Below are 13806 nucleotides of genomic sequence, written 5' to 3' on the forward strand. Positions count from 1 at the left end.
TGATACAGCGGGGAAAGGGCCGGTTGCAGGCCGCCCCAAAGGGGTGGTCTGTAACACACCTAAGTTAGCTTTCAAGCACATTTGGGGGGATGGACACTCAAGGCAAGAGCCACCATTTATCTCAAAGTTCAGGCCAGTTCCCAAACTGGAATGGTTAAAGATTTTCCCTCCTCTGAGGTCAGATACAGGGCACTCGGATCACAGCAGCACCAAGGAGGGAAAAACCTTTCTGTAACTGTTCTGGGCTGTGAACTGGTGCGGACATTGAGGTAAATGGCGGAGCTTGCCAGGCAGCGACCTGTCCTGGGTTTGCCAGGGAGCTGGGAGAGGAAAGGGAGCAACTGCCGGAGCTGAAAGAGGAAAGGCAGCAATGGCAAACCAAAGCAACATTTGGATTCAGGAACACGTGCAGACATCGACCCAACGTCCCTGCAGAGAAACAGGCAATGTATTCGCTCTGGGGCAGAACAAGTTGGGGAGTCCATTCAGACTTTTGCCCCTAGCTACATTCTGCATGCTGACACTGACCTAAATCTAACTCCTGGTCCAATTAAAGCAGACCCAACAAGACTTGCGTGTTCACTCACCAACAGAATCAATGTTACTCTCGTTGGGACTATGAACTGGATTCAGAAGCATATTTCTGCAGCAGTCAGTGGCCAGGAAGATGGAGCTGTGCCTGGCAGCCTCCCAGCTACTGCACCCAGAGAGAGGCAGCCGGGCAGAGGAGGCCGTCTCTGTCTCCTCCCATGGAAACAAAACCTTCACCTCCCCACAGCGTCAAGTAGGGTTTTGGCTGTTAAGTCCAAACATGAAAGACAACAGAGAAAGCACCAGTGAAGTAAGCACATGTGTAGGTGTTTATTTCCAAGTTGACGTGTTGGAAGTCCAAAAAGTGGGGAAAGGAAACGGTTCTCTCCTGCCTTGGCTTTATCACTGCAGAACACAGTCTCTCTTTCCTTCGCTTTCACACAACATCTAGTGTATTGAAGCTAGAAACTCTGGGAGGCAGCTAAAACAAAACCTTTCTCCTTGGAAAACTAACTTTCCAGGTGCAAAGGGAACAAATAAGAACATATTCCTCCTCCGGACCTTCTTAGGCAATCTGAATTATGTGTTACTTCCAGACTTCTGACTTTTTCTCAATAAATAAAACATACGTTTTATGTTCTGTTTATCAAAGAACAACTTACTTTTTAAAAATGACAGTAGGTTATCTTTCCCCATTAAACTCTTGTATTTTAAAATAACTTGTGTGGAATAATCTTCCGTTGCTTGCTAAGCTCTCTTTCTGTACCAGGAACAGTTTTGTTCGATGCCTGCTTTCCTCATTTGGTGAAAAACTTGTAATTAGCCGGATTGTAGTCCTCCCAAATCTTCTCAAATTCCTCCAGGAAAATGTTGACGCAGTCCTTGTCCTCCACGATCAGGACGTTCTCCCTGTTGTTCTGGATGGCTTGCGTGGTCCAGTTCAAGGAGCCGGTGATCAGTATCTTTCTGTCAACGATGGCGAACTTATGGTGCATGTAGCCGGTCTCTTGATCGTGACGGACCTGGATCCCTAAAGGAGCAGAAGGGAAAAAGACATTCAATGTCGCATGTTCAAATTTACATCAGTATTCTAAAACAGAACTAACCTTCACTCAGCAAAAAGGCTGATTTAAATCAAGTTACTCATACTCTTCATCTTATGTTTCCTAAACAACTGTGCTAATCAAGCCACAAAACCACATTAACTTAGAGCAAAATAGGGCCTGCACCTCTTTGCTAGCAAAAGAGAAGATGCGTGTAAAATGGATACAGTGCAACAGGTGCCTTGAGATACTAATACCTTACAATATCACCATAAGGCAGAGACAGGGAACCTCAGACCTAACACAAACTGAAAACAGGGCCTCTTCCACTCCTCCCAAAGCCCAGTGCTCTCAAAAGGAAAAGGGATTCAACCCTAAAGCCACAGCTCAAGTCATGCTCCTCCTCTCTCAACGAGGGCTGGAGCGATTCCCAAACTTTGGTCTTCCAGGAGTTTTGAACTACAGTTCCCAGAAGCCCCAGGCTGCTTGGCCAAGAGCCAGGAATTCTGGGAGCTGAAGTCCAAAGCTGCCTTTCAACTTGAGGTGCCTTGTCCTCCTTGGCCTCTGGCCATCCTGTCCAAAGGAGAAACGTCTCCATCCCCTGCTCCTGCCCTCCGACACCTGCATTGTTTACTGTTATTTATTGATTACATTTGTTTGTAGCCCACTTTCCTCCTCAGATCTTGAGCCAAAGAAGCCTACAAGCTAAAAATTTACCCCCCCCCAAAAAAAACCCCCACACAGTTAAAAACATGACAATTAAAACTGAATTGCAGTTGGCCCTCCACATTTGTGGCTTTGATTGTTTGGGAGTTCGATTAATACCTTCTCTCTAGGAATCTCTAAGGCCTCCAGCTCCATTCGCCTGGAAGCCGGCCATAGAGTTGCACTGGAGGACCAAGAGGTTCCTAGAGAGACTTTCTCCCAGGTCAAAGGAATAGCCTTTCCCCCCTTATTTGCAGTTTCACCCCAGAGAAACATGGAGGAACCTATGGGCAAGCAATCCCCAGAACAGGGATATACTAAAACAAATGACACCACTTGCCCATAGAGAAACCAGACTTGTCCATAAAGAATCACTGGGGAGTACTATCTATCTATCTATCTATTTATCTATCTATCCATCTATCTCTCTATCAATCATCTATCTATCTATCTATCTATCCATCTATCTCTCTATCTCTCTATCAATCATCTATCTATCTATCTACCATCTATCTATCCATCCATCCATCCATCTTCCCACCTCTCCCAGGTGGATCGAGGCGGGATTACAACCCTATATATATATATATACACACACACACACACACACACATATCACATACATACACACACATACACAATAAAAGCACAACCATAAGATAGGTAGCATGACAATACTTAAAACAATACAACTGAAGTGATGGTGGGTCAGTGCCCATCGGGAATCACTGGAGAAAGGCTTTCCCATGGGCATCAAGGGGGCTATTTCGCCCCATAGGGAATCCTTGGGGAATCCTTGCCCAGAGAGAAACCATACTTATGGGTCAGTATCTATACACTTTCCCATAGGGAATCATAAGGGATTCTTTGCCCGTAGGGAATCATGGGGAAGCCAGACTTGCCCATAGAGGATAATAGGAGGAGAATGCTTCCTTCCCAATGGTTCTCTATGGGCAAGTCATAACCCGCTTTGGAGCCGCTTTAACTCTTTGTCCGGCCCTTCGCTGTGGAATTCTGGGAGTTGGAGGCCCCACAACAAACTCCAACTCCCAGAATTCCACAGCCGAGAGCGAGACAAAGCGTTAACGCGGTTCCAAAGCGGTTTCCTGCTCGAGTGCGGCTCCAGTCACCTGCGAGGCGGAGGAGCCCGATCTGGGAGCCATTGAGGGCCATGTAGTCGGTGTCCGTAACGACGCGGACGCGGACGCCTCTCCGGTGGAGGAGGATGACGGCGCGCCGGAGCTGAGGGCTGGAGAAGGCGAAGACGCAGAGCTCGAGGGAGCGCCGGGCGGAGAGGAGCCGGGCCAGGAGGCGGCTGAGGGCGCTCTCTCGGTGGGGCAGAGGGCAGCCGCAGGGAGGGGGCTCCGGGGACGAAGAAGGAGGCGCCTCGGAGAGCAGCCCCTCGACGCAGGTGGCCCGCGAAGGGAAGAAGAGCACCTCGCGCACCGAGGAGGAAGGGCAACGCTCGCCCCGGCGCCTCCGCAGCCAGCCGGCCAGCGCCTCCAGCGCCATCCCCAGCGCCACCGCCAGCAGCAGCCGACCCTTCCCGCCCCACATCGCCTCCCTCAGCGGGCGCCTCAACCGCCTTTTCCGACTCCGGCCTCAGGGCGCATGCGCGCTCACGCCATTTTGGTCCCCCTCGCTTTCCTTACGCCAAAGTTTACCGCCTTTTTTACACCTCTGACTTAAAGGCGCATGCGCCGTTCCGCCATTTTGTCTCCCTCGCCTCCTTCACTCCAAAGCCTACCGCTTTTCCCCTGACTTCAATGCGCATGCGCTCTCCCGCTCTTTAGGGCTCCCTCGCTTTCCTTACGCCAAAGTTTACCGCCTTTTTTCCCACCTCAGACTGACTGAAATCCCCAAAAAACGTCTCATTATAACTTCTCACTATAAGAACATTATAAAACTTTGCATTATTATCAGCCAGTTTATAATCCAGTTTATGACACCGCTTTATCCGCCCCTGCCTCAATGCTGGGGAATTCTGGGAACTGTAGTTTTCAGGCAACATTTAACCTGCCCTCAAGGTGTAAATAAGACACTTTCAAGTATGAACAGTACATTTTATAAATAGTTTTACTCCATCTTTCAGTCTTAATTTAGGGACAAATTCACAGGAAGGAATGGAACGCACTCCATTAAAAGTGAAATAAGAGCAATAGAGGCCTGCATTTGCCAAATGATAGATTAAGGAGTCCATTCTGTGAGGCCACCATCAAAAGAGAAAGGCCAAAATGGCAGAGTGCCTTCAGGCTTCAATAAGCGCTCAGCAAGATGGCTGACACTGAAACTCCTGCGTCGAATGGCACTAAATAAGTGTTTCAAGGGGAGAGTACTTCCTTCTCATGATGAGTCGCAGAAGTTAAGGGGATTCCAGAATCCAGTGTTAGCAATGAAGAGCATTAAGTCTTTGGGGTCAGTCACACTTAGGGTTTTTCGTACGGAAGGATTCGCATCTGTGAACCGATTCAAAACTACGTTTTAAGGTGGCGAATCTCTCAGTGGCATTTAAATCTGACTTGAAGTTCCCATTCGCCACTGTTGCGGATCAAAATGGAGTCACATGGACAGTGGCCGCACAATCTGAATCGATCCGATAGCGCATTCACACTGAGATGCGGGTCGTTGCAATTCTTTTAAAAAGGACCACTAAGGGATCAGGTGCCAAATGCACCAGTTTAAACAGTGTAAACAACCCTGAAACAACACCAAGTTATTTCATAGTGTGAATGGCCACCCTTTTGTGGTCACACAATAGGACCCTATAGTCACCCTAATAGGATTCAAAGTCCTCTCCCATCTCTGTTTTCCAGATTTGAGCAGCAATGGATCTCCAATGCTACTCTCACAGACATTAAACGCAAGTAGTCCTTCTCTAGAGCCTCTCCAGCTTAGTTTCGAGACTCCGACGAAGTCGGGCTGCGCACGGTGGACATCAGGTGCGACTTGTAGGTCTTGCTCAGGCCGGTCATCCAGAATTTCAGGAGCTTCACGTTGTCCTCTTCGGCCGCCCCCAAGACGCTCAGCAACTTCTGGGTGTCTTCTTTGGGCCTGCTGTCCACTTTGGTGAACTTGAAAAGGACCTTCACTTTACTGCAGAAGACAACAACAACAACGAAAAATAGATATATAAACAGCCAGTCCCTTAAAGTTTCTTCTTGTGTGCCTTCAAACATGTTTGATATTAGCAATAGCGTTTTCATTTGTGAACCACTTATCACTGAACTTGGCACGCTCCAAACTGTAAATTGTGAAATTGAAGGCTTTCATGGACATCATCCTTATTTTTTTTGTGGGTTTTTCGAGCCATGAAGCCATGTTCTAGAAACATCAGGAATAAATTCTTCTAGAAAACAGCCTCATAGCCCGAAAAACCCACAAAAACCTATATAATCTGTAAACCAACTGCCCTCAACAAGCTGGGTACTTATTTTACCAACCTACGAAAGTCGACCTTGGAGCCCTGGGATCGAATTCACAACCTTGTAGCTGCAGTTCAGGCTTAGGTTTCTGACTTATGGCGACCCTAAGACAAACCTATCATGGGGTTTTCTTGGGCTGAGAGTGTATGATTCGCCCTAGACAACCTAAAGGGTTTCCATAGCCAAGCTAGAATTCAAACCCTGATCTGTACAGAGTCCAATGCAAAGCCTATGGTGGTGTTATCCCAAAATCTCAAGGCAGCAATAAAACCAGCCTAACAACTTTAAGACAGTATAAGACCTAAAATAACATTAAACGATTAAGAAATGCATTGTCTTCTTTGGGCCTGCTCTCCACTTTGGTGAACTTGAAGCAGACCTTCACTTTACTGCAGAAGACGAAAACCACATTACTCTCTTCAGGGCAGTGGAGGATCTGAGTTCGAGGTGTTCTGTGAAGCTGAAGGAAGGAGAGACTTACTTCATCCATTCCTCCTTAAGGCAGACAAGGCACTGGTCCACAACATCCACAGAGAGATTCTGATTCGTCAAGGCAGCCTCAATCTTGTTCAAAATGGTGGGACCGACTGCATCCAGAAAGAGAAAAAATTAGCTACCGACAATGCAGCGTTCCTTCCATCAGTAGCTGGCGACCATGGAATACGATGTTTACGAACACACTTCCAGATTTCTATCTCAGCTAAATAGCTACTTATTCAAAATTCGAAAACGACTTGAAAACAAACAATAACAAACAGCCCTACTTATGATATATATGCCAACAACTAGCTAAGTGGGTCAGATTCACAAAAATCGTATTTCTTCTGGAACAGGTGTATTACTCTTCCACCAATTTAGCTGTGGAGATAAACATAGGAATCTGGAAGATACCTCCCCTTTGCTACAACCACTTCCTCCAAATAAAATGGCAGCAATCTCTCTGATCTTCCATGACAATGCATATGTTGACAACATTGTGATAATCTCCCAATGTTACCAAGCCACAAACTGCTTACCTCTATCTGCTGCCACAGGGCTCCCACTAGTGACCACAAATTCATATTTGCTCAGTGGTTGTTCGTCATCAAACAAAACGGGATAAAGGCTGGACCGGGTGGCTGTGCGGACTTCCACGAGGACAGCAAATTCTACAAGACGACAACACAACACCCGGTCTTACCGTCGTGTCTTATTTTCTTAAGTTGCCACCCATGATAAAGTAAGCCCTGAGGCTCTAAAATTGGTCACGTAACACTGAATCACAACAATGAGAACCAGTATTGATGATGAGCCACTCTGATGGATCCAGGGACCCATTTTCTGCCCCTGAGATTCTCCAGAGTCTTGGCAAAAAACAAACCTGAAAGCAATCATTCTAATTTAGATACCAAAATTATTATTTTTTAAAGTCAAAATGTGCAAGCTTAGACATATATGTAAGCACTTCTTCACTGAAAAACAACTATCATAGTGGACCTGATTGCTTCAGTACAGTATTAACGTGGGCACAAGCATCAGGGCCTAAGAGAAAACTATTCTTACCAGATGATAGTATGTGGGGAGGGATTTGCACATGAGGGCTGAGGCCAAGAAAGTTGCACCGATAAGCCTCCTCATATTTGTCACTGTAAGAGATGATTCGAACGCAGCCGACGGGCAACATGGTCTGGCAAAGGAAGCAACAGGTGAAAATCCAGGTACAAGCACAGGTTTCACTCTGGACCAGGATGGATTACTGCCACACTTCAGAATTAATGCAGTTTGACACCACTTTTAACTGCCATGGCTCCATCCTATGGCATTCTGGGATTTGTACTTTGTTGTGGCACCAAAGCTCATAGACAGAGAAGGCTAAATATCTCACAAAACTACAAATCTCAAAAATCCATAGCATTAATTTTGCAGCACAGATGCAGCCTCAGACTGGAAGGAAATAATATTCCTTGCTCCTGCCCAGCTCTTGTGACATGACAGCAGCTTAGTCAATCACAACCCCAAAATCTTTTAGCATATTATAATACAGAGAAGAGAGGTCAGTTTCCTACCCGCAGGACATCAAAAGCAGACTGGACAAGGTCTGGGTCCCGTGCTTTCCAGATGACCTGGTTCCCCATGAGCACATGCCATGCCAACATGCGGAAAGGCAATGCCCCCAAGACCTGGAAAACAACAACAAAATAGAGTAAAGATTATGTACATCTTCCCTCCCTCCAAAGAACAAAAACAACCCCTCCCTGCATTTTCATGAATAAAAACTCTGCTGAAATATGTTCAAACTACTCTTCATTTCTGGGATGTAGGAACCTATACCAATTCTTTCTGTGTTATTTCTGTCTCTGGTACCAAAGATTCTGTTAAAAAGCAATGCCCAGGAACACATCTACTTAACTGAGATTTACCTATACTGTTATGATGTATTATTTTACATTGATTTTATTGTATGCTGTCCTGTGCCCTTTGGATATGGGAGTATGTAGACATTCATCTTTTAGCCTTCATATACATGTAGATCATGAGAAAAATATTTCCCGCCCAACATCCTGAGAGTCTCTTTTCTACATAACATTGACCCAGAGCAGAAAGGTAAATGTCAGGTTAAATGCCCCATTCCTCACCTGTCTCAAGTGCCGGAGGGATCGGAAGACAGACTGCCCTCTCGGTGCCATGTGCCAGCTACCTCCGTCCACCATGAGAGAGGGGTCAGTTGGGCTCTTGACAAGTTCATGGCCTTCCCTGGCCTCTGTCTGGCTTTGAGATTTCCCCTCTTCCTCCTCAGAGTTGTCCCAGCCTTCAGATTCTTCCTCAAGATCTCAAGAGGGGGAAAAGGAGATTGAGAAGGATATACAACTTCGGAAAAGCTCACTGATATCATGTGTCTTCACACTGTGTTCTAGGATCAGACCTTATACCATTGCTCCATATTATCCTCACAGCAAATTTATAGTACAGGTGACAAGACTTAATCAGAGACAGTTTCTCTGCTGAGCAAGAATTGAAATCTAGATTTCCCCCAGTCTGCTGTCAATCTAATTTCAAAGGGTCCAAACACTATCTGTGTTTCTGCAAGCCTCAAGACCATTCTTATTCTCTGGACCATCTCTCTGGGAATCACTTCCTCACCAGTAAATTTGTGAGCGCTCTCCAAAAAAAGATAAAAGGAGGCAACAGGGTGGCACAGTGAGAATTAAGCGATATCAAATGGTTAAATTTTGCACCACCTTCACCCCAATGCCATAACCATTCCATGGTTCCATGAGGAACGACTTAGGGAGTTGGGGATGTTTAGCCTGGATAAGAGAAAGTTAAGAGGTGATATGATAGTCCTATTTAAATATTTGAAGGGATGTCATGTTGAGGAGGGAGCAAGCTTGTTTTCTGCTGCTCCAGAGACTAGAACACAGAACAATGGATGCAAGCTGCAGGAAAAGAGATTCCAGCTCAACATTAGGAGGAACTTCCTGAGAGTAAGGGCTGTTCGACAGTGGAACAAACTCCCTCGGAGTGTAGTGAAGTCTCCTTCCTTGGAGGTCTTCAAACAGGGGCTGGATGGCCATCTGTCGGGGATGTTTTGATCTGAATTTCCTGCATGGCAGAATGGGGTTGGACTGGATGGCCCTTGTGGTCTCTTCCAACTCTATGATTCTATGATTCATCCGATCAACACACAGGTCAACAGTCCTTCATTAGATAAGGCTTCCCATCCCTGACTTACCAGCTAGCTTCTCCATCTGAACCAGAGTGTCTTCGGTGGGTGCACCCTCCAAGAGTTTCTCCGTCAATCTGCTGCCACAGGCTTTCAGGAGCCTGAGGAAATTAAACAAGGATCTAAGTAAAGATGACACGCTAAATGCTAAAAAAATGTCTGAAAACCGGTTAATGATGAAATGCCCCCAAATGCAAGGATTCACCTGTGACAACTGTGAGAATTAACTAGATGGGGTCATCAGTGTTCATCCCTATGTGCTTCCTGGACAAGTAAGGAAATAAAGACTTGCACAAACGTTGCCTGGGATTGTCAATATTCGCACATGGATGTCAAACTCTCACTAGTATGCAAAGGGATCTCGCCACACCTTTGAGACTTTGAGAAGTTGTAGCATAAGCTTTCGTGGACTTGATCTATTTCCTCAGATGCATCTGATTTCATTTGATTGATGCATCTGAGAAAGTAAAACTATGTTGAGTCGGAATTTTCTGGAGGGACATGAGGTAGGACTAAGATTACTAATAATAATCACCAAGCAAAGGATGTATGGAGACATGCCCAAAGGTTCTCATCATTAGTCAGAGAGGTGAGGGAGCGAGCCGCATTCCCATTACGCTGGTGAAGAAAAGGGGTGAAAGCTGTGTTCATGCGCTGGGCACGCTGTGGGCATCCATACTGCTCTGCTTCAAAGACCTGCACAACAACCAACAACAGAAAGGAGACTGCAATTAGGAGGGGAAAGCACAGCCACAAGCCTGGCACCTTGGCATCCCCCTCCAGAGCATGCCCACACCTTCAAGGCTTTGCCCTGCAGTTCATCAATGATGCCTCTGATCTTCCCCAGCAGAAACGGCCAGGAGTTGATGAGGTAGATGCGGTCCATCATGATGGTGATGATGCTGTACCAGCGCTGGAAGCCCCGGGCCAGGCTGTCCTTGATGAAGAAGGTATGGCTGAACACAAAGCCGTGCTGCTCGTCGCCAAAGAAGATGGGGCCTTCCCGTCCTGGGCAAACCTTGAAGGATGAGAGAAACAGAGAGTGAGAAAAAGAAAAGAAATGACTATTCATATTCAGAAGAAACATAAGATGCACCACGGCTGTAGGGTGGGGCTTCAGTCTCTCACCCCATACATAGGAACTGTAGAATAATCATTACAAAACCGTTATCATGGAAGCATCGCAGTTGGAAGGGAGAAGACCCTTCTGTTTACCCAACCTTCCGAGTGGCAACTGTCACTCCAAGCATTTGAGATTTGTTCCCATTTCCTCCCATTAAGGAGACATCTGCTTACCTCGCAGCTGAGGCTGCGGACGCAGGCCTGGCGGACAATGCTAAAAAGCTGGGGGTGGTTGGGGTGCTGATGGCTGACGTATTTGATGGAGGTCTCTTTGTCGTGGCTGACGTAACCCGGGTGTCCAGCAGGCAGAGAACGGCAGCCCTGGGCAAGGAAACAGAAGCAGACAGTAGGAATGCGCACAGGATACCTGTGAGTTACCATGGGCTATTTCCTTCTTTTGGCATTGGTAGGAAATAGCATGGACTAGTTCCTTCTTTTGGAAGTGATTGGGTGCATGCAAGAATTGATATAGAATCACAGGCATTGACTGTAAGCTGGGAACAAAGTGACAATGCAGACTTGCCTCGCACATGTCTGACTTCTTTGGGCCAGGGCTGCTGGAGTCTGCGCTGGCCCCTTCCGCAGGGCTGTGGGATCGGATCCTGCTGCTCATCTGGATGCCTCCTTCCTCCTCCTCCGCTTGCTCACTTTGGCCGGGGCTGTCGCCATTCCCTGCGCCTTGCGGGAGGGGAGCGTGCAAGACCTCCGTGCAAAAGAGCGTGCGAGGGCCGTGCAGCTCACAGAAGTGGCACAGGACCACAATGGCATTCATCTCAAGGCGCTCCTGAAATGACACCAAAAAGGGAGGAATTAGACGCCTCGACTGCAATGCAACAAGAAAGCTAAGCAAACAGAAAATACAGGGGGAAATACAATAGTAAACTATAATGCAAAAAGAAAGATACACAAACACAAAACACGCACAAAAAATACAGTAAAATATAATTGTTGGCTATAATGTAAAAAGAAAGCTACACAAAGAAACAGTAACACACAATAGTAAACTACAAAAAGAAAGCTACACACAAACATGAAATACACACAATGCAATAAAATGCAACAGTAAACTACAATGCAAAAACACAGGTACACAAAGACAAAATACAGGAAAAATACAGTAAAGCACAATAGTAGGCTACAATGCAACAAAGAAAGAAAGCTACACACACAAAATGCACCCAGATAATAAATTATAATACAAACATATTTCAAGTGAAAACACCCGTATACTTTACCTGGTTCCTCTCCGCGCATGCGCAGCTCTCAAGCCTCCTGGTCCTGCCCAAAGGCGCCTGACACTGACTGGTTGGAAGGAACCATTGAGTGCTCTCTCGGAAGGGGGGGAATTAAAGCGCCATGGGAGACTTTGAAGACCCCTGAAGAACTCAACAGTAGAGATAACGATACGAAAAGCCCTAAAATAGAAGTAACTTAAGCCTACAAATTTAATTTGATAGCTTCCAGACGTCCTTTTAAACTACTCTTTTAACGGCCTCCCCCTATAAAATGGAAATGATTCGGTCCGAAACTGTATTCTGTATAGGACATGGTTGAATCCATTTCTCAAAATAGGGGAGATTTGTGGGGTTGCTCCATAGAAAACTATCTAAGGTACAAGACAGCTGTCTATGCCCACCTAAGGTAAATATAATGTATGTATTTATGGTTAATAGGGTTGGACAGCACCCAGTGGAGTTGGGTTTCGAATATTTATCCTTTTGTTTCCTCCCCTCCTTTGGGGAGATGGTATGACCCAGTCTTGTGACTGGCGTGTGACAGAAAGGTTTTGCTGGGATTTAAAGGGCAAGGAGGTGGAATATGGGCTTTAGAGTCAAAGCAAGGGAAATGAAAGCAGGTGCATCTTCTGTGACAAAATGTGCTGGTTTGGCATTATTGATTTTGCATTTATCAGTTTTGCAGCCAGCCCTTTGCAAAGCAATCAGGTGAAGATAGGTCTCTCTGCCTGCAAAGCAAGCACTGCGCAAACTTTACAGTGCTTCATAAATAAAGGTTAATGATGATGATAATAATAATAATAATAGAAGAGCTTGCAATATGAAATTCCCTACAGGAGAGTGAGCTTTAGAGGCAAAACAAAAGGGGGTAAAAAGCAATTGCACCTTTTGGGACACAATAACCTTGGTTTTTTGCATCATTATCATCAATTATTATTATTATTATTCTGCTCATGGTGGGTTGCAGCATAGTTGAAACGTGGCCGTTACACAAAACAGCAACTATTAAGCTGCATCACTACACGATGTTTACATTACGATAGGTTAGGACAATAAATATAAAATTCATGTTTAAAAATCTATGGTTTCCAAATTGAAAAGGCTCCTATCCCTTTTGTAACAGTTACGTAAAGAGGAAATGTGAATTGCAACTAGGTTAACAAACACCACTTTCTGGAACTCCCTCTTCTATGCAACCATTGAAAGTAACGGAGCTCTCTCCAGTTTTCCTATTATCCCTATTGTCATGATTAGCTTTTACCTTACAGGGCTGGTTTGTAATGTATGTAGGACAGGAGTTTAAACGTTCTGGAAGTGCTATATGAATAGTGGGCATTAGTGAAAGAAAGGGGGAGGTGGGCTAGATAATAATAATAATAATAATAATAATAATAATTCCCCACGTTTGTTAATGTCACTATTCCTACTGTATTGCTTGGCAAATGACAAGCCACCTTCCAGAATGCGGATGCCTTCTCCCTTTTCAGGACTCATTGCATTTGAGAAACACATGAATTCACACAGCAACCAAAGTCCTTTTGCAAACCAGAATCCAAGAGCAGGAATTACACCAAATTCGGATGATCTTCCTCATTCAGTATTGTCTATGTTTCCAGACAACGGATCTTCAGGGCTTCAGACAGGTTTTTCCAGAGACTCAATCCATGGCCTTCAGTATGCAACTTTGCTCCGCTCTGCAAATCGATGCTTACATAGAAACCTATGTAACTGTAGCGAACAGGTTCTACACATGTAACACTAAACCACAGTTCAGGCCAGGATAAGACACAAACAAGCCACAGTTTGCAGGAAATCAATTTAAAACTGTGCCACGCTTATTTAAAGTTGTGCAAGATGTCCGCAGGATTGCTGTAAATACCAGTGACCCAGTATTAATGCTAACAGTGACATCCAAGGATTTAAGGGGACTTCCGTTGCCTTCTTTTAAGCAAAAGGATCGCTGGCATATCAACGTCTTTTAGAGAGGATGTCCAATCAGATTCAGTTTTATTTGGTGAAGAGAAAGTTCTCTTTCGCCACATCTT

General features: G+C 45.5%; 2 protein-coding genes across 3 annotated transcripts; both read right to left on the bottom strand.

Annotated features, from left to right (window-relative positions):
* Nucleotides 1–837: 837 nt before the first annotated feature.
* PLD6 (phospholipase D family member 6) lies at nt 838–3966 on the bottom strand. Its single transcript, XM_089540268.1, has 2 exons — nt 3410–3966; nt 838–1561 (listed from the first exon to the last, which is right to left on the bottom strand). The coding sequence occupies exons 1-2, from the start codon at nt 3834–3836 to the stop codon at nt 1329–1331; spliced, it is 660 nt and encodes a 219-aa protein (XP_089396394.1). The 5' UTR covers nt 3837–3966; the 3' UTR covers nt 838–1328.
* A 305-nt stretch (nt 3967–4271) lies between these two features.
* Nucleotides 4272–11837, bottom strand: FLCN (folliculin). Of its 2 annotated transcripts, none has more exons than XM_089540562.1 (12): nt 11762–11837; nt 11050–11310; nt 10701–10847; nt 10201–10422; nt 9940–10100; nt 9414–9505; nt 8317–8510; nt 7747–7860; nt 7244–7367; nt 6718–6849; nt 6183–6288; nt 4272–5372 (listed from the first exon to the last, which is right to left on the bottom strand). In XM_089540562.1, exons 2-12 carry the CDS (start codon nt 11296–11298, stop codon nt 5171–5173), a joined length of 1743 nt encoding a protein of 580 aa, XP_089396688.1. In that variant the 5' UTR covers nt 11299–11310; nt 11762–11837; the 3' UTR covers nt 4272–5170. The 2 variants fall into 2 exon arrangements, with proteins under 2 accessions (XP_089396688.1, XP_089396689.1); XM_089540563.1 differs by lacking the exon at nt 11762–11837 and adding an exon at nt 11730–11743.
* Nucleotides 11838–13806: the final 1969 nt, after the last annotated feature.

Source organism: Sceloporus occidentalis, unplaced genomic scaffold (assembly GCF_023333645.1).
Source record: "Sceloporus occidentalis isolate IW3139 unplaced genomic scaffold, rSceOcc1.0.p SCAF_10, whole genome shotgun sequence".
In the NCBI taxonomy this organism is placed as follows: domain Eukaryota; kingdom Metazoa; phylum Chordata; class Lepidosauria; order Squamata; family Phrynosomatidae; genus Sceloporus; species Sceloporus occidentalis.

Coding starts and splice junctions, on each gene's coding strand:
- PLD6 (XM_089540268.1), bottom strand. CDS start 3,836: ATGTGGGGCGGGAAGGGTCGGCTGCTGCTGGCGGTGGCGCTGGGGATG. Junction 1,562..3,409: donor CGGGCTCCTCCGCCTCGCAG/GTGACTGGAGCC, acceptor CTGCTCCTTTAG/GGATCCAGGTCCGTCACGAT.
- FLCN (XM_089540562.1), bottom strand. CDS start 11,298: ATGAATGCCATTGTGGTCCTGTGCCACTTCTGTGAGCTGCACGGCCCT. Junction 10,848..11,049: donor AGAAGTCAGACATGTGCGAG/GCAAGTCTGCAT, acceptor TTCCTTGCCCAG/GGCTGCCGTTCTCTGCCTGC. Junction 10,101..10,200: donor TGCAGGGCAAAGCCTTGAAG/GTGTGGGCATGC, acceptor GTTGTTGTGCAG/GTCTTTGAAGCAGAGCAGTA.